Source organism: Spermophilus citellus (assembly GCF_964194105.1).
Source record: "Spermophilus citellus genome assembly, chromosome: 9".
Classification (NCBI taxonomy): Eukaryota; Metazoa; Chordata; class Mammalia; order Rodentia; family Sciuridae; genus Spermophilus; species Spermophilus citellus.
This window is the reverse complement of record NC_138191.1, coordinates 115,499,394-115,525,306: the sequence shown is the minus strand read 5'-3', so window position 1 is coordinate 115,525,306 and position 25,913 is coordinate 115,499,394. Positions and strand designations below refer to the sequence as shown.

General features: G+C 53.0%; 1 protein-coding gene across 2 annotated transcripts in view; it reads right to left on the bottom strand.

The window, feature by feature from the left end:
* Positions 1 to 25,559, bottom strand: part of TRIM62 (tripartite motif containing 62) — a 30,663-nt gene extending 5,104 nt beyond the window's left edge. Inside the window, exons 1-5 of one of the 2 annotated variants that reach the window (XM_081306767.1) lie at positions 25,466 to 25,530; positions 24,513 to 25,154; positions 11,757 to 11,852; positions 7,097 to 7,353; positions 6,254 to 6,369 (exon numbers count right to left, since the gene is read on the bottom strand). In XM_081306767.1, coding sequence (XP_081162893.1) covers positions 6,254 to 6,369; positions 7,097 to 7,353; positions 11,757 to 11,852; positions 24,513 to 24,920 — 877 coding nt within the window. In that variant the 5' untranslated portion in view covers positions 24,921 to 25,154; positions 25,466 to 25,530. Of the gene's footprint in view, positions 1 to 6,253; positions 6,370 to 7,096; positions 7,354 to 11,756; positions 11,853 to 24,512 lie in introns of both variants that reach the window. The other variant, XM_081306766.1, reaches the window with a different exon arrangement.
* Positions 25,560 to 25,913: the final 354 nt, after the last annotated feature.

The following is a 25,913-nucleotide window of genomic DNA, read 5'->3' as shown; positions in this document are numbered from 1 at the left end:
GGTCACCCCTACGGGCAGAGGGATGTCTGTGCAGAGGGGTGGGAGGGGTGGCGGGGGCGAGTCCCTGCCTGGGAGACGGTGGCCACAGCTCTGAGTGCCCTGGAGAACGTGGCCCTCCTATTTGAGGCGTTTGGGATTATGGATCAGCAACAGCTAGAAAGGAGAGCTTGGAGCAGAAAGACCTGAGTGTGGGGGGGACTGGCAGGCAGGCCTGGGAACAGCTTCAGACTCTCAAGCCTCCAGGGCCACATGGGCCACTCACTTCTGAGCCACTGGGAAGGGCTCCAAGGGCTCCCAGTGGTTCTGGGAAGGTGAACAGAGAGGCGCCTGCAGGGCAGAGGAAATCCTGATCCCCACCTCCAGTCCTGCAGGTGGAGGAGGGCAGGGCCTGCCACTCTTTGGGTAGGACTCAGGCGAGGCCTGGGTTCTCCTTAGGGAGAGGTGCTTGGAGTCTAGGGAGGCTTTTCCAGTCCCAAGGGCAAGGCCAGAGGGGGCATGGCAACACCTTCTCCCCCACTAGGAAGTCAGTCCCTGCCTGTGGGACTTCATCCATCCTTGACCCTCGGGAGAGGTGACAGATCCTACAAAGGCAGTCCTCTGGGCTCACTATCTTACAGGTCGGGGCTCATTTCTAGGTCGTGGGACTCTGAACCTATAAACACAGAGAGCTGAGCATGCGTCTTGGTCCTTGAAGCCTCTCTGAGACCTCCAAGTCAAATGGCATTTGGGACTATGGAGGCCCCAGGAAATATGTCCTGGCCTCTGGTCGCCTACCACAAAGAAAGCCCTCCCGAGGCACGGCTTGACACCACCACTGGGCAGCTTGGCAGCCCCATGGCTTGTTTCTTTGTTCTCAAGGACAGCGGGGCCAGCTGCACAGGCCTGACAGGACAGGAAATACGTCAGCTCTTTTCTGCAGCCAGGCATTTAAAACCAGGCCTCAGGTCCCCGAGTCCTCCTACCTACTCAGCCTGCAGCTGCCTGGGCGGGTACCACAAAACATCTGCATACCTAGGAGCACAAATTACTATACCCCCATTTTCCAGAAGAGAAAACTGAGGCTCTTTGAGTGAGTTAAGCGATTTGCTGAGGTTGCCATCTGGGGTGAAGCAGCGTTAGAACGTGAGCTGACGTCTTTTCACATCATGTTCTTTCCTTCATGTGGCTCCAGAAAGCCTGTTCAGCAGGACTGAGGAACCATCAGAGGGCCAAGTACTTACTAAGTTATAGGATTATTGTCCCCAATTTTAATTTAATTCTCATATGTAACCTGGGAAGCCAATGTGACTTTCCCCGTTGTATAGGTGAGGAACTAAGGCTCAGATGGGGATGCCCTGCCTGGGGGTGGGGTGGGAGTGGGGAGGCAGCAGGAGGGAGAGGAGCAGCGTCTGGTTCCTTGGGACAATAGGTTGCCTGGCCCTGTGGGGAGCAGGCCAGGTAGGGGAGGGCAGAGAGGGGAGGGCTTCCTAGTGTGAGGCCTGGGGTGGGTGGGGGTGGGGGGAGCTCCGGGGCAGGGGCCTTGACAGGTGGTAGACGGTTCTTCAGTGACCCAATAGGAAGCCAGGGCCATAGGGGAGGGCCAGGCAGGAAGCTGCTAGAACTTGTGGGCTAGGTCCCTAGGGGCACCGCTCCATTTGGACATAAAGGGCTCTGGTGCTGGCAGAGGAGCCAGAGTGACTTCACAGGCCTCACAGACAAAGGAAGGGGCCCAGCCAACAGGATCACTGCTCTCTGAAGTCCCGGGGCCTCTGCTCCCGGTGGGATGTTTGGGGCACACAGCTGCTGCCTCAGCTTGACTGCAGGCACTGTTCCGCGGGGGCAGTTTTGCTTCCCAAGGGACATTAAGTCGCGTCCAGAGATACCTTGGGTTGTTAAGACGGGGTGGGGGGTGGGGCTACAGCATTTAGTGGCTAGAGGCCAGGGACGCTGCTAAGCATCCTGCTGTGCCCAGGACAGTGCCCCCAAGGCCTAAAGTCAGTGGCACTGAAGGTGGAAAAACCCTGCCCCTGGGCAGTCAGCAATTCCCCATGTGAAGAAGCCCAGAAGGAATACTGTCATTCAGAAGGGGAAGCTAAGGCTCAGGGGAGGAAGGGACTTGTCTTATACTGTACAGTGAGTTCCTTCTCTCAGCAGTTTACTGAGCACCTATTATAGACTCAGCACCATTCTGGAAGCAGAAGTGGACTTCTGCTTCATTCTCTTCTTCATTCATCAACACATACTGACTGTGCTGGCTGTTGGGGATGAATCAACCCTGGGCCCTGAGCCTTCAGAGCTCACAGTCTGGAGAGAGAGACAGCCACACAGATGGTGGCCAAACAGTGAGACCAGGAAAGCCTAAGCAGGGCCCTGTGGAGAAATCCAGGAAGGCTTCTCAGCACAGGTGTCTAAGACACGAAGGAAAAGCAGGAGTTGGCCGTAAGGACTGAGGATGGTGCGTGAGGCTCTAAAGAGCGTGAGGAGGGAGAACAGGGCTCACTTGAGACCTGAAGGGGGTTCAGTGTAGCTGAGTGGGATATGGATGGGAGGATGAGGGGGCTCTTGAATGGCAGGAGGAGAGGCCCAGCCTGCCTCTCTGGGCTGACAGGGATAGAGCAGGTGGACACTGAGGCTAAGAGCTCTCAGGCCTCCTGCACAAGGGGCTCCCCTGGCCTGCAGCTCAGGAGAAAATCGGCTGGGATTCCTGCCTCCCTCCAGTGGCCCTCAATCTCCTGGTCCCTGTGTGGGGTTCCCCAGGGGTGGGAGCATGCTGTGGCCTCTATCCCAGGAGGGCAGCCCAGAACTCCTACCCAGGCTGCTAGAAAGTGGACCCTTCCTCTAGCTGTTGCCTCCTTTCCCACGGAGAGCAGAGGAGAGCAGAGAACCGGCTCTGAGCCTGCATCACTCCGAGGAGGTCAGTAAGGACATATCAGGCGAGGCCTTCAGTCACCTGCAGGGAGCCTGGCTCTGTGGTCCAGCACCCTCTCAGTGACTGTCCTAGCGCTTCTCCATCCCTCAGGGACTGAATTGTGATTGCCCTGGGGTCGTTCATGCCCCTGCCCACCCCTACTCCTTAGCCTTCAGCACTCAGCTCAAACATCATCTGTTGCCCAGCCTCCGGCCAACTCCACCCACAGCCTCCTGTTGCCCCTTCTGGGTGTCCATGGTACCTGGGAGTCCCCGGTCATAGCCTTGTCCCACTGGACTCTTGAGATCTGGTTGCTTGCCTTTCTCTCCTGACTCCTGAGGATGTCTTGAAGGATTTTTATTGTTTGGAGAATAAAAAAATAATCCAGACAGGTGGGAGAACTCTGACTGCCGTGTGACCTTAGAAAGACAGTGAGCCTCTCTGAACCTCAGTCTTCCCAGGTGCAGCTGGTGTATCAAACTAGAGAATGGCTAGTGAGCTTAGTTGGTAAGGTTACAGGCTCTGGGGTCTGACCTGGGGGTCTAAAGGCTGGCTGTACCTTTTATAGGTTGTGACCATGGACAGGCTTCTAACAGCTTTGTGCCTTAGTTTCTTCGTGAAGGTACCTACCTCTTAGGGGGAATTCCCTCCTTTATCTGTATCTCACCTCTCAAGGGCAGGTGCTGACCCAGGCACAATCAGGGGTCCTCACTGCCTGAGGCTTGAATCTGCCCTGTGGTGCAGCTGTGTGGTTTGCGGGAAAGCACTGACCTCCCAGGCCCAGGGTCAGCTAATGCACTAGAAACCTGCTTTCTCCTCTCTCTGCAAACCTCCTACCACCTCCTCCTCATCTCAGCTGACAGCTTCACTTCCCACCTCATTGGGGAGGTGATGCCATCAGAGGATGCTTCCTTCAAGCTCCCACTCTGCTCTGCTGCCCATATTCCACCCTCTCCAGGCTTCTGGAGATAGACTGTGTAGGCTCCTGGCAGAGGCCACCCCTCGGCAAGCAGCAGACCACGCCAGGGATGGTACCAAGGCCGTGGCTTCCACAATTCTCTCCCTCTTTTTTGTATTTATTCATTTATTTATTTTTGGTACTGAGGATTGAACTCAGGGGCGCTTTACTATTGAGCTACATCCCCAGCCCTTTTTATCTTTTTAATTTTGAGACAGGGTCTCCCTAAGTTGCTGAGGCTGGCCTTGAATTTGCAGTCCTCCTGCCTCAGCCTCCTGAGTCACGGGGATTACAGGTGTACACCACTGCAACCAGCTTCTGCCTCTTGATTCTGCCCTTCTACTGCCTCTTTGCCATCAACCCATGAGTAGGCTGCTATTCCTTCTCTCTTACAAAAATAGCCACTCAACAGTCCCTCTCCCTCCCGTATGTAAAGTTCCTTGAAAGCATCGTCTCCACCTGCTGTTTGCACTTCTCTCTTGGATGGGCTCCAATCAGGCCTTTGCCCCACCGTGCCACCAAAATAGCTCTCACCAAGGTCATGGATGATCTCGGTGTTGCTAAACCTGGAGGAGGGTCTGTTTGGGGTTCTCCCATGCTTGGTTCCGCAGCCTCTGCCACTGTGAACCACTCTCCTTCTGGAAACGCTCCCTCTGCCCGGCTGCCAGGACACCCCCCAGGCTGCCCTCCTGCCCATCTGACTGCTCCTTCTCGGTCTCCTTGGCTGGGTCTCCTCCTCTCCATGACTTACAGCAACGCCCTCAGGCTCTGATGTTAGAGTGGCCCCCTCTCTCTTTCTCCCTACCCTAACTTTCCAGGCGACCCCATCCGGTCCATTCAATGCTGGCCATAGGCTGATGACACCAGGCCTGACTTCCTCCTGGACTGCGGACCTGTGGTCTCAATGCCTTTCAAACATCAGCTCAAGGTGTTCAGTGGGCAGCGCTGCCAACCTCACATGCTACAGCTCCATGCTTCCAGACACTTGGGCCAAAATCCTGTCCTCTCTGTCTTCCTCCTCTCACACCTGAGGCCAAATTTCTTGGCAAGTCCTGTTGAATGGCCCTTCAGAATAGATCCACAATCTGGCTACTTCTCACCCCCTTCCAGCGCCACCATCCTGCTCCAAGTCACCAGCATCTCTCACCTGGGTTATGCAACGGTCTCCCATCCAACTTCCCAGCCTCCGCCCTTTACCACCTTCTGTCGATTCTTAGCCCAATAGCCACAGGGGTTCTTTAAAACTTAAGTAGGCTCAGGTCACTTCACTGTCCCAAACCCTCCAATGGTTCCCTTCTCATTCAACATAGAATTCAAAGTTATAACCCTGGTCTGTGGGCCCTTATGGTCTGGCTACTGCTGCCTTCCTGACCTTTTCTTCACCCTCCCTCTCATTCACTCTACTCCAGCCACACTTGGCTCCTTACTGTTCCTTGAACATGCTAGTCATGCTTCTGCCTCAGGGCCTTTGCACTTGCTGTTCTCACTGCCAGGAGCCCTCTTCCCTCAGATACCCACATGACTCACCCTCCTTCCTTCAGGTCTTTCCTTCCATGCCCTCACCCTTATCTAAAATCTCTCTCCTATCAGCATCTAATGTACCATAGTGCACTATGTGTATTTGTTTTTTGTTTTACTTATTCACTTTTGTTTACTTTCTCATACCCTAGAATGTAAGATCTGTAGGACAGGAATTTTTGCCTGTTTTGCTCACTACTCCACCTCCAGCACCTAGAACAGTGTCTGGTGTGAGAAAGGGGCTTGATATGTACCACGTGTATCCAGTGACTTGCTGGAGTGCCAGGGCCTTGGTACACAAGGCCCCCAATTGATGTTTTTTTTTTTTTTTTTTTTAAACCTATATTAGTGTGAAAACGATAGGCATTCAGGAGAAATGTTATTTCAAATTCTGACTTTTGATCTCTTCCCAGGGTTGGTCACGTGTGGTATGACACTCGGGTGTTTCTGGGCAGAGGCACAAACTGGGGGCCAGTTAGTCACATGATCCCAAGGAGAAACAACCAATAATCCTCTTTCGGTGCATTGCTAAGGGGATGCTCTGCAGGTGAGCTGTTAAAGGCATTTTCACCCCAGATGGGTCACTGAGAGGTGACCCTGTCGTTGGTGAAGGAGCACCTGCAGCTCCCCGGGGATGGAACGGCCTCACAGGGTCCTCTGAGGATCCCTCAGGATGAGCAACTGCACAGGGCCCAGCACAGGTCCTGGGGCACAGCAAGCTCAGGAAGGCACCCTGGGTCCCTCCCTGCCCTGCCCCCAGACTGTGTTTAGGACCTGGGGCCCGGCGGGCTAGGACCAGGTGCTGCCTGGCTTCAGCCCACCAGAGACCATTCCTACCTGTGCCCCCCACCCGCCTGCCGGCCTCTCAGGGAGGGACAGGGGAACCTCACCTGGGTGGATGTCCTGGAACAGGGACTTCCAGATGGTGTACTGCAGGGGGCCTGTGTACTTGGAGGTCGGGAAGTCTTCGTATGTCAGGTTGGTCTCGTGGATTTTCCCCTTGAGCCTGGAAGGACAGCAGGAGAGAAGGCTGCACAGGGGACTGGGTTCCTGCCCGGTGTTGGGGCCCCATGGCCACCTTCAGGGCAGCTGGCAAAGGGTGAGGTCATGAGTGAGAAGGCTGTGGGACTCAGGTGCAGGTGCCTGCTTGTACCACTGCCAACCTCTCTAGCTATTACCCTCAGTTTTCTCATCTATAAAATGGGCACTAGCTAGAACCTGCCTTCTAGGATTGTCATGAGGGTTACATGGCACAGCGGACAGAATGCTTAGCACAGTATATGGCTCAGGGCCAATGCCACGGGCATGAGGCTGTGACCAGTGTTGATCCCAATATCTAAGTATTATTACCAAGGGTGGCCTTGAAGCCAGAGAAGCCTGGGCTTGAATCCTGGCTCCACCACCTAGCCGAAAGATCTTGGCCAATTGATCTGGCTTGTTTGTGCCTCAGTTGCCACATGTGTGAAATGGGGACGACAGTGATATGCTATATAACATAAAGAACATAAGATATAATACAGGTACCTACCATGTGATCACAGACTTTGCTATTACTTGTACACTAATGGCAGAAAATATTAAACATAGAATAGTCTAGATGCATGGAGCCTTTAGCCCAAGCTCTGGCACACAATAGGTCTTCCATAGATGATCGATGGAGACGTGCATGATCAAGTTCTCTGCTGACAACCCATCTGTCTCCACCGCCGCCGCCTCACACAGGTGGCACGTACCTCTCAGACAGGGAGGCCACCCCGGCCAGGAAGGTGTGCCGGTCGGTCTCTGCCAGCCGCTCCTGCAGGATCTGGGCCCCCTCCTGCACCTTGCGCAGCTGCTGGCTGTAGCGCTGGACCTTCTGCTCGATGTCGGTCAGCGTGCGGGCCGTGTCCGCCTCCAGCTCCTCCAGCATGGCCTTCTGCCGCTCTCTCAGCAGACGGTGCAGCCGCTCAAAGGCCTCGCCGATGGTGGTCCGCAGGCTCTTGGTGGAAGACTGTGGGGACAGTGGTCAGGGGTTATGGCAGCGGGCGAAGATGGGGGGAACCCAGGTGAGAAGAGGAAGCCGGGAGCCTCGTTTGCAGAGAGGGAGGGTGGGAAAAGGCTGTGCAGGGGGCCTGGCAGGCACTCGAGGATGCCGGTACAGAAGCCCTGGCGTCACGGGGACAGCAGTTAGTGTGGCCCATTAGGAAACTAAGGCTGTGGTCCAGGTGAAACAATGAGTTTGTAGCAGGCAGAGAGGGAAGAGGACTCTGCCCAGACAGCTGGCACAGAGGCAGGAGGGACAGGGAAGCTGGGGGAGGGAGAGGGGACACTGTGGAATGACGTCTTCAGTCTGGGATACTTTGTCCTTCCTTTTCTCTCTCCCTCCTGTGTTCTGGGGATTGAACCCAGGGCCTCAGGGTTGTTGGTAAGCACTCTGCCCCTGAGCTACACCCCCAGCCCTAGTTTTTCTTTATGATGACTCACCTGCGGGGCTCGAGGGAAGAAGAGGAGATCACAGAGGTCAGAGAGCTTCATAAACTGCAAAGTGTGTGGCTGACCTTGGTGGTCACTCCCCTGTTCTGACACCCCCAAGACTCCCCCAGCTAAGGAACAAGAACTACAGTGAGGGTCTCTGCCAGGGCAAGTGAGCATGGACAGGTGGTTCTTGATGCCATGCAGGTACTGCAAGGCCCAAGAGGGCACGGGGCAGTGAAGGGCACTGGGCAGTGAAGGGCACCAGCTTCGGTGCCCCACAGCCTGGGTAAGAGTCCCAGCTGTGTCTCCAGCTGTGGCAACTTCAGCACTATCAGCCTTAGTTTTCCAACCCATGAATGGGGTAATGCAAATGATTTCGCAGGGCTGTGGTGAACATGACATGACGGGTTGTTCCTGCACCTAGGGACAGGGTCCCAGGTGTGGAGAAATAGCCAGGTTATTGCAAAGGGATTGATTCTAATGGGTATGTCCTGGCAGTCCCCAAGGGCAGGTGGCCCGAGGAAGCTCTAGGCACCATTTGGGGTCAGGGGAGAGGTGGAGGGAGCAGCCTGGGGAAAGACTGAGAGTCAGGATGTGGCAGCATGTGGGGCCTGCCTCTGCAATTTCACTTTGCAGGATTCTGGCTGGCAGTTCTCGGAGTCAGAGACCCCACTGTGTTCAGTGCCCTGGGCTCTGTGGGAGGCTCCACAAAGGCTCAATTAGGGCCTGTTCCCTCCCGTGGTGGCTGCCGCCTGCAGGAAGAGCTGCTGGCAGCTGGCCAGCCTCCCTGCGCATGCCCGCCCAGCGAGCCAGGCAGACAAAGAGGGGATGGAGGAGAGCCTGGGGATGGGAAACCAGGCTGCTGCTGCTGGGGGGATGGGATCTCCCTCCCCCTCCCTCTGGAGCTAACCTCCAAAGGCCCCCAGGCCCCATGGCCACCAGGTCTGCCTCCGCCCAGACCACTCTGCAGTGTTTGCCTGCTGACCACCCTCTGCTGTTGGAAGTCCTGGTTTGCATCCCATCTCTGGCTGCTCCTCCTCTGCCACCCAGGTTTCTCGGGACACATCCAGGCCAGCTCCTTCCCATCTCTCCTTCATCTTTATCTAATGCTTAATGTTCTGAGGCTGGCTCCAAAGTCCATAGGGATGGCTGGGCCGGGCCTGGTGCAGGATCACTTTTCCAACTCTCTCTCCAACACATCCCTCCAACTCATTCAGTCCCCAAGTCAACTCCAGTCTTTGCCAACAGCTCACTGCCAGTGGTCCTTCTCAAGTGCAAGCTGGGTCACAGCCCATACTGGGTTTAAGGACCTTCCCTGGCTTTGGATGACAGCAAAATGCTAAATATCTTAGCCTGGCATCCAAAAGCTCCTGTCAAGTTGGTCCCAGCTGACCTCCCTAACATCGCTGCAGGGCACTTCCGCATGCCTAGAACGACCCCTCCCAATCCATTATTCATTTGGCAAATTCCGACTCACCCTATAAAACTCAGCTTGAAAGCTACCCACTGAGAGACCTTCTTTAAACTTTTCAGGGAGTTAGATATTCCCAGAGCCTTTTATAAACTCTCTTAATACATTGTCCTCCACATTGTCTCCCCAACTTGTGCATGAACCCCTCCTGGGTAGGAATGGCATTTTTCTTTTTCTTTTAGTTGTCAATGGGCATTTATTTTATTTATTTATATGTGGTGCTGAGAATCAAACCTAGTGCCTCACGCGTGCTAAGCAAGCGCTCTACCACTGAGCCCCAGCCCCAGCCCCCAGGGCATTTTTCTCAGCCCTTTGCCCACCCCAGGGCCTGGCACGAGGCTGGAAGTCAGGGGCTACTTGAGGCTGAAGGAGAAAGGGCCTTGCTCATGATCACTTCACACAGCTGGGCAGAGACTCCATTTTCTTTCCAGAATGGGGATCCAGTGTCCCCAGGATAAAGAGAATACATAGAAAAAGAGGTGGAGGCAGGGAAAGACCAGCTCAGAAGTGGCACATCAGACTGACAGCCACCCCAGGAGCCCTGAGCATGTCCCCTAGGGTCCTCCCAATCTATCCACTTGACTTTCACAAAGCCCTAGGCCTGCAGAAGGCACCCCAGAGACCTCCCAGCATGAGGCTGGAATGTGCATTGGGCTCTGCAGAACTGGGCAGTAAGTGCCCTGTTGGCCACTTACTAGCTTGTATGGCCTCAGGCTGGTCCCTCAACCTCTCTGTGCCTCAGTGACCTCACTGATAAAATTGGGATTAAAAAACATCTACTTCCAAAGTCCCCCTCCCTCCCACTGCTTTTTCTACAAATACAGTTTGTATGTCAGACACTGTGCTAGGTTTTGGCAAGTCCTGCTGGGATGGAGGTGACATTCTGTGGGCTTTGGTAAGACACTGAAGCAGAAGCACAGTTCTCAGCATGGAGGAATGTTCGGCCTGCTTTCGTCCTTGGCTGGGAAAGCCGCTCCCATCCCTGGTCCGCCATGCCCCCCAGGAACACACAGGGGCTTGGGGGAGCTGTGGCCCTTTTAGAAAAACACCCTTCCAAGAATGCATCACCCTCAGGGTCAACCAAGGAAAACACAGGACCCGAGGAGGGAGATCAGACAGGCCCCAGGCTGGGTCACTGGAGGGGCGGGCGCCATAGGAAAGCAAAAGTCAGGCACCAGGTGAAATATGACCTCCAAGTCTCCATAGGCATTTCTTGTATAAATACCCCAGTCCAGACAGGAAGCAGGGCTGGGGGAACTGGAGGGGGAGGTGGCCCCACAGGACCCCCCAGAGGCATACAGATGGACAGGAAAGCAGGGGAGGAAGAGGTCAGTGAAGAAAAACAATAATGGGGGAGAAGAGAGGAGAAAACCGCTGGTCGGGAGAAATAGACCCTCGAATTCCCTCTCATCCAGAGAGGCTCTGAGTTGCTTCTCAGCATAGGGTACAGAATTACCAGAGAGCTGGGGAAACTGAGGCTGCAAGAAGCAAGGAGACTATAGTTCTCTGACTGTTTTTCATCTCTTTCCCATTAAGGGGCTATACCCAGAGGCATTCGGAATGTTCTCTGAAGAAATATGTGTCATGACCCTCCTGAGACCCCACAGTGGGTTGGTGGCTATGCTGGGGCACAGATGTGAGTTTCTAATGGCCTCTGTAAGCCCTGGGCTGAATTCTGGAGGCTCAGGGCATTCCCAAGGCTCCTTTCTGCCCCTAGATTTCATGTAGAGTCATTTGGTAAGGGAGGGAGGACTTCTAGTCTTGAAGTTCTGAATGGAGCCCCGCAGATCCTCACTGTATGGCTAGGAAGGCTGGGGACCCAGGAAAGAGTACAATTTACCCAAAGTCAGTGGTGGGACCAGAACCCACATTCTTTCTCTCAGGTCAAGGGAAAACTCCCCGCATCCCCAACGCTGTAGCCAGACTGCAGGGCTTTGTACGACCTTTTTGTGTCCACATCTCTATGGCCTGAGTGCAAGAGGGGAAATGACACCAGGGCTGGCTGTGAGGGGAGGAAGAGATCAGTGAAGAAAAACACTAATGGGGGAGAAGAGAGGAGAATACCGCTAGCTGAGAGAAATGGACCCTCGCATTCCCTCTCATCCTGAGCTCAGGGTGGCTTCCTTGGGCCATGGGCATGTTTAATAAGGGCGGAACAAAAGGAGACTGGGTACAGTTTTCTAGCCCTTCAGGATTCTGGAGGTTTCCGAAGGTCTCTATCTCACCCGCAACTTCCATCCACAATGGAAAGGGAGAAAGGGCCCAGCTCAGTCCCCTCGTTGTCTGGGAGTGGGTTCCTTGCTCCTAGTCCCCATCAATTCACTTTTACAGAAACCTCCCCCTCTTCCCTGAGGCTGCCTTTTACACCAGGTTCAGCCCCCCCAAGCCCCAGAGTGGACGGAGGCTCCGCCCCTTCCCTGAGATGACCCCGCCCCTCTAAGCCCCGCCTCCACACCCAGCTGGCTCACCTTAGTCTCCGCCAGCTGTCGCTTAAGCAGCTGTAGCGCCTCCGTGTGCTCCCGCTCGCTGTCCTGAAGGGCCTGAAGCTGCTCTTTCAGCTCCCTCTGAAACACACACAGGACCGGCTTGGGGGCTTGGGTGACACATGTCCAGGGTATTCAGCGGTGATGGATGGTCCAGCCCTCCTAGACGTCAGGGCATTACCCTGGCTTTCTGCCCCGCTTCTGGTCAACATTCATGTGGATTGCTGTGTTTTCTTGGCACCAGAGTCAATTACATTTCAACCACCAAGTCCTGTAGGGTCTGTACCTTAAATGTCTCCAGAATCTGTTCCCACCTTTCACCTTTCACCAGGAGTTTTGCAAAAGCCACACACACACATATCCCCACTCTGCCCCTCCTGAGCTGCTGCTTCTGGGAGTAGACCTTTGGTGGCAGCAAGGCTTTGGGAAGCAAGGCGGGAAACCGGATAACTATCCACATTGAGCGCTCAGCTTGGGCTAGACACTTCTGTCGGTACTTGGCTTATTATTAATTCATTGGAGCTTCTGGGTAACCCTAAGCTAGGCACTATGATTCTACTTTTAGATGAAGAAAAAGGCACAAAGAGGTCAAGAAACTGGCCACAAAGCATACCAAGCATGTAAGGGTACGGTCAGAATGAGAACTAGACATCTGGTTCTGGAGACCATGATCTTAAAGCCAAGTGACATGTTTGCAACAGTGGTAACACCCAAGATAATTAAGAACAAATTTACGCTAGACAATACATCACCATTTGAAATAAAAACATGATCAGGATTACTTATATTTCCTTTGTCTCAAGTTCCAGTGTAGCTTAGCAATGAATGGCTAATGAATGTTGGCCTTGTTTATAATTTTGATATTTTGCTCATTATGAATTTTTGCGTTAATTTTGACTGAAGAAATATTGCAATACTGCATTGCCTATTATTCATGTGTACTGCTGTGTTTTTTGGCACCAGAGTCAATCCTGTGCCTCCCTCCCCTGACCCTGGCCCCAGCTGTCTCCATCATCCAACCCTAGGACTCTCCTCCGGCCACAGTGAGCTTGGCCCTGCTCCTCCAGCACCTTGTACTCCCTCCAACTTAAAGACACTGCATTTGCTGCTTCCTCTGGCTGTCCCTCCACCATAAGGGTTTCTCACAGTGACTCCTTTGTATCATTGACTTATCAATTTCGTTGCCATCTCTGGGGGATCACCCCAGGGACAGTGGCATCTGCTTACACCTCTGTCACATTCCCAGCTCCAGGGTCTTCACCGTACCTCCCACTGCCTGGAATGGCCTTGCTTGTTGACTCACCTGCATGTTTCCTGCTTGTTTCCTTCAATGTAATGGGAGTTCCATGAGGGCAGGAATCTTAACTGGCTTGATTGCTGCTCTATCCTAGTGCCCAGAACAATTCCTAGCAGGGGCCTCAATCAGTATTTGCCAGATAAAGATTGGGATGATAGGTGCTCCCCAGCATAGGGTCTAGCTGGCTGTACTTATTTATTTTTGGTGCTGGGGATTGAACCCAGGGGTGCTTTACCACTGAGCTACATCCTCAGTCCTTTTTATTTTTGAGACAGGATCTCACGAAGTTAATGAGGCCTGGCCTCAAACTTACAATCCTCCTGCCTCAGCCTCCTGAGTTGCTGGAATTATAGGCATGCACCACTGTACCTGGATATCTGCACTAATTTGAGCCCCTAGCCATTGTATCATAGCCAGTTTTCTTCCTATCTGTCCCAGCTTCCTCCCCATATTAGCCTGTGAGTCCTCCAGGGCAGGCGCTTGATGCTTCCTTTCCCTGTGGCCTGTACCCAACAGCCTGTACCCAGCGGCCTGGCATTGAACTGGGGCTCAAGAAAGTTTGCTGTGTGAATGAATTTCCATGGAAACAGCCTCTGAGCAGGCCCTGCGGTCCCTGACCAGCTTGGGCTGAGAGGTACCAGGGAGGCTGATCTACCAGTTCATATTCATCTCCCGCTCAGTCATGTCATCAGAGCAGGGAGGATCCTCAGCAAACATCTGGTTCAACTAATTTTACAGACTGGGTAGCAACCTGGGAGAAAGGCCGTTACATGTGAGGGGAAGAATGTGAAAAACAAAATTATCTTTGCTTACTATTGCTTATTCATTTAACAACTATTTATTGACAGAACAAGGCATAGGCAGTCCTTGCCCACAGGGATCTTTCAGTGTGGTGAAGAAGACAATAAGCAGGAAAAATAATAAAGAATCAAGATAATTCCTAATTTGGTTTGTGCGCTAGAGAAAATAAAGAAGTGTAGGGTCGGGAGGAGAATTTAGCAAAGTTGGTCAGGGAAGGCTTTCAAAGGAGGTAACATGAGAGGTGACATTGCAGGATGAGGAGAGTCTACTCATGAAAACAGGAGTAAGAGAGAAAAATGGGAGCAGCATGTTTTGTGACAAAAGAGAGCTTAATGGCTGGATAGACACAATGGCTGGAACTCTAGCAGCCATCTCAGGCCATGAGGCACAAAGGTAAAGACAGAAGTCACAAGATGAAACTAGAAGAGTAGAAGAAAGACAGGACAGGCATGGTGGTGTATACCTGGAATCTCAGCAACTCAGGATGCTAAGCCAGGAAGACTGCAAAAGGGGGGGGGCTTATCTTAGCAACTTAGTGACACCCTGTCTCAAAATTAAAAAAATTAAAAAGTCTTGGTGATGTATTTCAGAGGTGGCAGAGAGTCCCCGGGTTAGCTCCCCAATACCAAAAAAAGGAAAAAAAAAAGAAAAGGCAGAAGTGTGGGTCCCTGTCCCTGAAGACTAGCCACACCATCACTAGACTATGTGATTTTTAGGAAGGAAGAAAAGAGAAGAAGAAAGATCAAAAAAGCTCCACTAAGGTTTGCCAACTTCCATGGTGTAGATGCTCCCACCAGAGTGGATCTCAAGCTATTGCTGTTGAGGTCACTGGCCGTGGAGTTGGGAAGAGATGGCACAGTCAGCTCTCAGGAGCAAGTGTGGCCACTGCCAGCATGCTGCTGTCCTGAGTCCCTTCCTACAGAGTGTTTTAGGGAAGGGATGCTGAAAAGCATCCTCATGGACTCGCACTCGATCTTTGGGCTCCCCAGGCCCTCTCTGATGGCCTTGGTTTTATCCAGCTTGGGACACGGGCTGGCCGAGAGGCAGATATTGGAGGAGATGGGCCCAGTGCTACCGTTCTCCCCCGGGGCGTCCCCATGGGCCCACGTCAGACCCAGCCGCCCAGGCAGCTCTTCTGTGTTTCTGAGAAGGGACACTGGAGGCCATGTTCCTCACACTGCTCAGGATCTGAGGGACGTGGACAGATTTCTCCTTGATTTTGGAGTCAGGGAATGAGAGAGCTGGCCTTCCTCCTGGACCGCAGGAGCAAGAGAGCCCTCATTCACCCATTCCATGTCCTGGGCCTCACATGCTGCTGTGTCTGGGATGGGGAGAGGGACGAGGGGCAAGTCCCAACCCATGAGACATACAGGAGTCAGGGAGACAGACAGGGACACAGACGCATCACAGTGAACGTCGGACAGAGTTGAGAATCCGAGACCTGCTCTTCCTTGCTGAGGAGACATGCTTTCCCTCCCAGGGAGGGAATTTCTACGTTGTCAGGGAAGAAGGGAACAAGGCCTTAGGGCAGCGTTCAAGGCCCTTCACCTCGGGCTCCACTTTTCTCCAGTCTTATCTCTTGGTCCAGATCTGTGGTGTCCAATATGGTAGCCATGAGCCCCATGTGGCTATTTAAATGGCAATTAATTAAAATGAAACACAAGAAACTTCATTTTCTTGGTCGCACCAGCCTCATTTCAAGTGCTCAACAGCTGCATGGGCCGAGCGGCTACTGCATTGGACAATGAAGATGCAGAACTTTCCAGTATTCCAGAAAGTTCTACTGGAGAGCACCAAGCGTCTTGCAGCAATGCTCTTCTCTAGGCCTTTGCGTGCGCTGTACCCCGCTGTCCAGGATGCTCACGCACTCTTGTTTTTCCCCACTGTGGGACACACTGTCGTCAGACACACCTCTGGGTGCACAGTTGTGGCACACAATCCATGTTAATGCAAGTTGACCTGTTCATCTTCCCTACCAAATTGCTGGCTCCTGAGGGATCCGGCCAGAGAGGTTGTCACACTCTCAGTACCTAGGACAGAGGCAGGTACAGACCAGCCTCAGGCTTCTGCAGGATGAACTGCCCAGGGAGGAGGCTGGCCTGGGTCTGAGCTCCCTCCTGAAAGGGTAGGAGGGGAGAGAGGCCTAGGGCAGGTAGCTCTCCCCAGGCGGGCCTCCTCAGATGGCAAGAGCAGGAAGGGGCTGGAGGGACCATCTGGCCCAACCCCTACAATTGCCAGAACAGGAAACAGAAGTCCAGGGAGAGGGACTGACTGACTGGCCCCCAGCCACAGAGTTCTATAGTGGGAGAGTAAACCGGAAAGTCTCCTCCCAGTAGAGAGGTCAGTCAGGAAGTAGGAACCTGCTGATAAACTCCCACATAACAAAGCCAACCCAGGGGAAGAACACTGAGTCCAGGACCACAGAGGACACTCAGGACCAGAGGTGCTGGAGTGGCTCATGGTTTGGGTTTGAATTTCCTAGGCATCTCATAACAATCCACAAGGTTGGTGCATTTATTGCCTCCATCTCATAGAAGTAGAAATTGAGGATCAGAGAAGTTAGGCAGTTTGCTTAAGGTCACACAGCTAGTAAGAGAGACAAGGCTCCGAGAGACTCTAAAAATGCAAGTTCAAAACTGCTCAGCGTCTCTGCCTCCCAGTCAACTCAAATCAGAAATAATTTCTGAGCACCACTGAGAATTGGGCTTTGTACTGGCTACCATGGGCTGGAGACAGGGTCCCTGATGTTAAAGATTTTGCAAGAGCCAAGGAGAAAGAAATTTAAACAGGTGGAACACAAGGAAGTACAGGATGTACATATGGGGGGTCTGCCAAGGATCCAAGCAACTGTCACCACTGGCTGTGTTTGTGACAGTCCCTCCATCTCAGTTTCCTATAAGTGAAGCTATAGTATCACCTGTTCAGTAGGGTTGTTGTGACCATCAAATGACTTAATTCCTAACCTGACATGATGCATAGGTTGAGTTCAATGGATCTAAGTTGTTAGTATCATAATTATATGTGAAATGGGGCCTCAGAACTGGGGAGTCACATTCAGGGTTTGTCTGATGGAAGGACCAGGAAAGGCGATGGTGGTGTTCCTTCGAGTTTCCAGGACATGGAGAAGCTGTTCCAGGTGGAGAGGACTGGTCAGGCAGGGGCACACCTGGTGTGTAGGAAATGGGGTTAGTCCTGGATGGCCAGAGCCAGGTAGGCGACAGGTGGGAGGAGTCACAAGCTGGAAAGGCCGGCTGGAGCTGGCTGGGATGGGACAGCGGGTGGAGGAGGCCTTGAATATCAGCCAGGGAGAGTGGGACTGGCAGGGCCCCATCAGAGCTGGGGCAGGGCAGGGGAAGACAAGGGGTCTGGGGAGGACACACCCCAGAGGGCCCGGTGGGTGCCCGTCCTATCAGCTGTGAGGTTTCTGGAGCTCCATCAGTTTGGCAAGACCAGCGTGGGGCAGCAACCAGGAGGGAGGACAGAAAGCCAGGGCTCAAGGCCCCAAGGCCAAGATCAGGACTCCCCCACCACAAGACACTCCTTTTCTTGTCCAGGGGACAAAACTGCCTGGAAGCCAGCCCAGCTCTGGCCTCAGGGACCCTTTTCATCCCAGTGGAGATGGCATGAACTCGAGTTAGAAAACTGCATTTGAATCTGGACTGTATGAACTTGAACAAATCACTTCTTCCCTTCCTGGGGCCAGCCTCCAAGGGCCTTCTCTATAAATTGAGGGTAAGAGCCTGGCAGGGTTGTAATGAGGGCTCCTGATAGGACCAGATGCGCCGTGACAGGGCCCAGCGAGTGCTGGTACCCTCCTGTCTCCAAGCCTGGGCACTGCTCTCTCTTCTCCTCCCCCACCCGAGGATGCCACAAATCTGAACAAGGCAAAGTGGACTTGTGTCTTTCTCCTCTCCCGGCCCCCATCTCTCACCTATACCTGAGGCCCTGAGGCCCTGTTCCTCTTGACAGATGTGAGTTCTTCTATTGCTTCTTTGAGACCAAACCCTCCCTGGGCCCTCTGGAGCTACACAGTCCCTGGAAACACCTGGCTGTTCCCCTGCTCCAGGGTCTCTACCATGCACACTGCCCAAGGGTGCAGATCTGACAGGCCACAGGCAAGCATGTGTGTGCACAAGTTCAAGGCCTTTCCTGAGCTGGTTAAGCCTCTCTCACTCTTACTCTTCTCCCCCTCCTAGAGCCACAATGACCCATCTGAATGTGTTCCTGGTCAGACTCATACCTGAGTTCAACTTCCAGCCTCAGTGGCATTTAGTGACTGTATGACCTTAGGCACAGTATTTGAACCTCAGTTTACTCATTTGTGAAATGGGGCAATGATACACACCTCATAGGCTTGCTGTGAGGTGAGAGAGGGAGGCTGGGGGGAGAAAGAAAACCTGCCTGTCTGCCAGGGCACTGAAGGCCTGTAGTCTGCGCCCAGGCCATGGTGGCTGTGGATGGTGCCATTCCCGCTGCCCATAGCCTCTTTGCTCCCTGGCCTGAAGCACTTGGCACATCCGCTAAGAATCAACTGGGAAAGCTCAGTTACAGTGACCTACCAGTTCACAGGCCTGTCCCAGAGCCCCAGCAGGGCCAGGTCTCGTGCAGCCCTGCCCTGGACCTGGCACAGGGCTGGCTCTCAGCCAGCACAGAAGTGTATTGGCCAAAAGAATTATTAAGTGAATCTCTGACTCCAAGATGGAATCCACTTCTGAGTCCCCCACGCCCACCCTCAGCCTTCAGACAGAGTGCAAGGGCGGGATGGCAAACGATGCTGTGAGTGAGGTAGGAGCTAAGCCCTGGTCCTGCCTTGGCAACCAGCTTCCCCATCTACGTAGAGGGAAGAGGGTCAGCCAGGTGGTTTCTGAGGCTCTTCCCCTTTTGAATGTTCCCTGAGAGGGTTGGAGTGCTGGTGAGGAGGGGGAGCTGTGAGTCTGACAGAGCCAGGCTGGATCCCAGCTCTTCCTTCTGCTGGCAGTGAGATCTCCACTCTAGACCTCAGTATCTGCATCTGTGGAATGGACGGATCCTCATCCCACTCAGGATACAGAGAAAGGAAAAAGACTTGCCTTAGGATGAAATGCCTGTTACACAGCCCCTGGCACATAGTAGATGCTCACTAAACTTTATTTTATAAAGTTGTTTTACGGTTGTTATCAGATCCTTTTCTTTCTATAAAATAAGCATCTTGGGGTCCTAACCTAAACTTCAACCCTAAGTTTTTACACTGGCCTGTGCTCAGCCTGGCCCAACTGGTCATTCCTGGCTGTCCAGACACCTGTGGGAAGTGGAGATGCCAACAGCCAGCCCTGCATTTGACCCCCAGTCAGCCTCACCCACACGGAGGCTACACTTTGCACATAAATCCTGCCCTGTCCTGGGAAAAGTGATGGCAGAAGCTGCTTCCCCAGGATACAGACAGCGCAACTGCCTCCCACAACATAAAGGCCTTCCCATCTGTCATTTCTTTGGCTAGGTAGCAACTCTCTCCTCCGCATAGGAAGTGGACAGTCCCCTTGTTCTTTCCATTTCTCAGGTTGGGGAAAAGGGTACAGAGGCCGTGCCTACTATGCCACAGGAAGAAGCCAGAGCCCAGATTGGATCCCTGTGCCCTAACCCTGCTCCCTACTTGTGGGGCTGTGTTGGCAGCTCTGAATCACCACACCCAGCCTGTCAGGCTCCCATCCAGGGCCTGTCCCCTTCGCTGGCATAAAGGAGGCCTTGGGAAAGGCTCCAGTGGCCACATGAAGCCTGGAGGGGGTGGCTAAGATGAATCGGATCCCCTCTCTGGGGGTCAGGAAACTGAGACGGCTAGAGAGCCGGATGCCAGGCCTGACCAGGATGACATCCTAGCCACCTGCCCTTGAGGTGTCAAGCTGGCGCCAACAGACAGTCCCGAGCCTGGTCCTGTGCTGAGTGCTCTCAATACAAAGCCAGGCGGGATGGATGGGAGGTAATTCCCAGGCTCTCGAAGGCAGCACAGATGCTGTACATGGCTCAGTCAGGCTGCTCTCAAATTCTGGCCTTGCCATTTACCAGCTGGGTGACCAAACAAGTCACTTGATTTCTTTGAGCCCCTGTTTCCTTATCTGTAAAAAAGAATAAATAACAACAGAACACACCCAACAGGGTGTTATGAAGATTAAATGAAGTACTGTTAATAGGGTTTTTTTTTTTAAGCACCAAGTCTTTGGGGATCTCCCTGCCCTACTTTGCTCTGTGGACCAGGTGCTCAGCAGTGGTGGAAAAAGAAAAGGAAAGAAAAACAAAATCCACTAACACACCAACATACACACTCATGTTACGTAAAAGTTCTGCACAACTATACAGTAATTCTAGCCATATTTCCCACCTTGGTAGAATTAGCAGACATTTTAACTTTTCAATTATAGTGCTCCAATTCCCATGCATATTTTGTCATCAGAATGAATAAAGATATTTTGAAATTGTGCCTAGTGTGCCAGGCACAGTGTGGGCACAGAGAATCCCTAACATGACATCCTTCCAGGAATGCCACCCTATCCCCATGTTACAGGTGACCCTTGGAGGCTTAGAGAAGCAAAGTGACTTAATTAAGGACATGTAGCATGCCAGGATCTAAGCCCTGGACTCTGGAATATACAGCGATTCTGCCTAGCAGGTCAAGGTGGGAAAAAGCTGCACAGGGCAGGTGATATTTGGGCTGAATCGGGAAGGCTAAGTGGGATGTCTAGGGTTCTCAATCTGGGGTGATTCTGACCCCAGGAGACTCTGGTCAATGTCTGGAAGCATTTTTTTTTAATATTTATTTTTTGTAGTTGTAAACAAATAATTTTTATTTATTTTTATGTGGTGCTGAGGATCGAACCCAGGGTCTTGCACATGTGAGGCGAGTGCTCTACTGCTGAGCCATAACCCCAGCCCTGGAAACATTTTTGGTTGTCATAATTTGGAGGGAGGGTGTTGTACTGGTACCTATTGGGTGGACCCGAGAGATGCACAAGTAGCCCTGCATAACAAAAAGGCTTAGGTACAATGTAATGTACTTATAGCTGTCACTTATTGAGTCTCCCATGTGCCAATTCAGTACTAAATTCTTATAAACATCATCTTATTTAATCTTTTATTTGGTGGGGGGGAGTGTACAAGGGATTGAACTCAGGAGCATTTGGCCACTGAGCCATATTCCCAGCCCTATTTTGTATGTTATTTAGAGACAGGGTCTCACTGAGTTGCTGAGGATGACTTTGAACTTGCAGTTCTCCTATCTCAGCCTCAGGAACTGCTGGGATTACAGGTGTGCCCCACTGTGCCCAACTAATTTAATCTTATTCTGTTTTTAATATTTATTTTTCAATTGCAGTTGGACACAAAACCTTTTATTTATTTATTTATTTATTTTTATGTGGTGCTGAGGATGGAACCCAAGGCCTCACATGTGCTAGGCGGGCACTCTATTGCTGAGCCACAACCCCAGCATCCCCCCTAGTTTAATCTTAACCCTATCACTTCAAGTTGTCAATGCAGAACCTGAGACTCAGAGAAGGCAAATAACTTTCCTAAGATCACACAGCCAGTAAGTAGTAAAACCAGGATGGAGCTGCCTGAGTACAGAGCCAGAACTCTTCATCTTTCCACTCTGCTGTCTCTAGGACTTAGTATAAATGTAAAAGTTCCAGGACAACTGCTAGGGAGGGTATCCAGAGACCAGCTAAGTGCAAGCCCAGACTCCTGTGGCTTCAAGGCCTTGGGCATGTCCCCACCCTCCCCCTCTACCAGTTCCCCATCTGTCAAGTGAATATTGCACCAGACGATTTCCAAGGCCCTGCCAGCTCTGAGTCTGTCATTCTCCAGGAGAGGGGCTCAAGCTCAGGCTCCAGCAGCCACTAGCTGCTGGGGGAAGTGTGCGAGTGTGCGCGCGCGTGTGTGTGTGTGTGTGTGGGGGGGGGGTGGACTGATCTCCTTCCCAGCTAATAAGCCTGCTTTCTCATGAGAAGGGAGAGCCTGGTGTGGGCAGAGATCAGTTTGAGCCCCCGCCTTGAGCATATCCCAAGGTGGGGACCTCTGCTGACACCTGGCTAGGCCCAAAGGGGACACCAAAGTAGGCTTCCTCCTCAGCAGGAGAGGTGGGGCTGGGCATTCTCATGAGCTCTCAGGACTCCAAGGAGAAAGGATGGGAATGTGTGCTGTCCCAGACCCTGACATGTGCTAGGTGCCTCAAATAGTAGGTTTGTCCTAGGTCAGCTTCTTGGAAGTCCAGGTAGGAGGGCATTATCCTGACCCCATGTCACAGACAGGGCATCTGGGTTCACATGACATGACTCCCCAAGCCACACAGACAGTACCTAAGGCAGGTCCAGGACTCCAGTGTGTCTGACCCCAGGGCAGGGCCCTGGAGAGTGAGTGGCAGTCTTGTATTCTTTCTATCCACAAATGAAAGAGTTTCATTAGTATGTGGAGGAAATATATATTGAATTTCACCTGCAATCCCCAGGTCACAGTACAGACTGCAAAAGTCCTAAACACAGTAATCTGCATTTCCTGTTCTGCAAACAGGAGAACCCAGGCTCTGAAGCAGAGACTGGGAGTCAGATAGAGAGGGGAGGGCTGTGCAGCAGAGGAAGCATCTGGCTCGGGCAGGCTTGCTCTCTAGCCTTGCTCTCTCCCTATCTGGCAGTATGGCCTTGGATAAGTCACAGCACCTCCCCAGATCTGTGTTCACATCTGTCAAATGAAGAGGTTGAACAGATGGTTTCAGATGGTGTCCCTTCAAACTCACACTCATTCTCATTCCTGTAGAGGTTTTCCCTCCTCCTGGTTTATGTGACTTCACAGATGGAGAGATGGGGACACCAACACCTAGCACAGGGTCTTTAGGGGTAGAGGGACATAACTGGCCTTGTGCAAGTTCCCAGAGCCCATGTTCTTTGCTCACCCTCTGATGGGGCCTTCATCCTCAGGCAGCCAGACAGGGAGGGGTATGAAAGGTGGCGATGGGGAACATGGGCCATTTCTCCTGGGCCAACCCTCATCCCTTGGTATCTGCTAGGTGTCAGCTAATTTGCAGATTCACATATGGGTGGGGGGGTGAGATGGAGTTGGGTGGGGAGTGGAGGTCCCTTATGATACAGGGAAAAGTAGTTATTTAGCTCTTGATTAAGTAGTGAAGGCCACGGAGCTCAGTACCTCCCAATTCTACTTTCTGCCCACTCCATTTCCAGAAATTGTTTGAACCCCAATCTTCCACTTCTGAATGTTCTACTGTCTGGTGGGCTTAGGACAGGACTGGTCACTCATTCATTCATTCAACACTTACTGAAATGTACTGCAGGCTAAGCCTATACCATCGATATGAGGAATTAAAGACAGTTTCTGTCCTTGGGAAACTGTGTGCTAGACTGGTATCCCAAGGCCAGGGACATGGGACTGCTGGATTAAAAAGGTTTAGCTTGAGAAAGGATTCCAGGTTTAAATAAGTATGGGGATTATTTTATTAAACATAGTAAAATGGATTTCTTTGCTACAAGATTTAAGGCTTTTTCCAAGCCTTTAGTATGCAAATTCATACTGGGAATCATCCAACAGAAGTTGGGAGAAGGCGGGTATTGAAATATACTTTATTTTCCAAATAGAGCTGATTTTGGAATACTTTTTTCAAAAAGTCATATTATTAACAGAGGGTATTTGGGAAAATATGTTTCTCATGCAAATTTCCTGGTCAGTGAAACTTAGAGAAGGCTTTGCAGGGAGGACATGTGAGCAGGGCCATGAGTGTTGAGTAGGAGTTCATCATGAAAATGGGAAGGCTTAAGGTAGATCAATGATTGTCCTAGACTGACTGCTCTTGTTTCAATGAGTCCTCAAAGATCCTGATGTGGGTGACAGAGCCATGGAGGTCATCAAAAGTCCTTGAAGACTACTAGAGGTCCATCCACTTCTCTCCCCAACCTTCTCAAATCACCTCTGGGACTTATTTTCTTCTTAAATCTTCAATTCCTGGCCCCATTCTCAGTCAGCCCCCTTTCAAATCCAAACGTGTTCTCACAATATCTGTACTTGATCCGGGCCTTAACCCCTCATACACCTCAGCCCAATCAGTGGAGCATTATCCCACTCTTTCAGCTGTTTGCTGACCCTAACTTCCATCCCTCTCTTAGACTTAACCTTCGTCTGCACAACAAGGTCTAGCACCTTACACCCCTCAGCCCCGATGTACAACAGATCAAGGCCCCGCCTCACCGTACCCCAGCCTGCCAGAGCTCAGCTGCTCAAGTGGTGCAGAACCCTTCCTTGCAGCCCTGCCCACGGTCTAGCTTTAATGGAGGACTGCCCTTGCCCAACTCTGATTTGCCTGCGTCCCCAACAAGCCCAGTACCTGGTCCAGCTCTTACCTCATCCATCCCACTGTCCCACTCCACCCTCGACCTTTCCCCAACCGGTGTCAGGCTTCCACTCCAAGAAATGTTTCAGGTGTCACAGGGTAAAGGCAACCCAAGGCCCCGCCCCTCTCCACGGCCCCGCCCCTCTCGATATTAAGTCTGATAGGGCCCGAACCTACCTGCGGCCCGCCCCTTGACCATCCTGACTGGGCCCTGCCCGCAGTCCAGCCCGGACCCCACCCCCAGCTCGGGCCCGCCCCCGCCCCCGGCCGGCTGGTCGCTCACCTGCAACTCCTCGAAGGCATCATCGATGCCGGTGACTTGGTGCTGCTCGTGGAGCGCGGGCTCATCGCAGAAGAAGCAGAGCAGCGCGCGGTCCGTGAGGCAGAAGAGCTTGACCTTGTCGTGCGCCTGACAGGGTCGCGCGGCGCGGCGCGCGTTGAGGATGGCGTCCAGCGGGAAGGCGCTGTAGCGCTCCACGATGTTGGCCAGCTTGAGGCTGGGCGCGAGCGCGGGCTCGGCGAACGTGCGCCGGCACTCTGGGCAGTCGCGGGCGCCCTGCGCCTCCTGCCGCACCCAGTGCTCGGTGATGCAGCGGCGGCAGAAGTAGTGCTCACAGCCCAGGCTCACCGGGTCCTGGTAGATGCTCAGACAGATGGAGCAGAGCAGCTCGTCCTTGAGGCTGCAAGCCATGGCGCCAGGGGCGGGGAGGGGGCTCAGAGGCAGGGGCAGCGGAGAGCGCGACGCTGTTGGGGCAGCACCCAAGGGGGCGACGCGGGCTCGAGGCCCGCGGAGACAGGGGAGCAGACACCGGAGAAGGAAGGGATGCTGTCCGGGTGGATTACACGAGGAAGGGATTCGAGACTGCCCGGGATGAGCGTCTGGCAGGGCGATTTCGAGGTAGTGGGTAGCTCAGAGCGATGGGTGCTGAAGGGAAGAGGCCGAGGGTGTCTAAGGGAAGGGGCTCCTGGCGAGGAGGTTCTTGAGGGACCTGACAGTCCGAAGAATGGGTGCTGGAAAAAGGAGATCCAGGAAGGGGGCGGAGGCCTGGGGGGGGGGCTGAAATCCCGGGACTGGGGCAACTGGGGGAGGGGGAGAAGCTGGGGATGGGAAATTCTGGGGTAGGGAGAAGCCAGGCCGAGTCGCACCACAGCTGTGCGCTGCAGAGGAGAGGAGAGGTGCGGGTTCGCACAGCTGCCGGATTCCCGCACAAGCCCCAGCCAGTAGCAGCCCCTTACCCCCGCCAGCTCAGCGGCCACCTCTTCGGTCCAGCGCAGCCTCTCAACCCGGAACCAGCAGAGCCGAGCTGCCGGTGGCCGCGGCTCCCTCCCCGCCCCCGCGGGCGGGACCCAGGCGACTCCGCCTCCGCAGCGGGCGGGGGAGGGGCAGGAACTCCAGACTCCCGCCCCCCGCCCCGCCCCCACCATCCTATTGCTCTGGGGAAGCAAAACCCAGCTGTTCTTTTAAGATTGGCAAAGCAATCAGGTCTTGCTCAGAGTCCCAACGGCTGGGGAAGAAGAGGACAGCTGGTTTGAGAGGACGATGAATAAACAACGAGCATCTCTCTGGATCATCAATTTGAAGTTTGGTAAAAATAATATTTGTATTAAAACAAACATGAATATGTTGTGTACTCTGCATAGAATACAGCTTTTACACAGTCTATAACGACGAAACTGGAGAAAT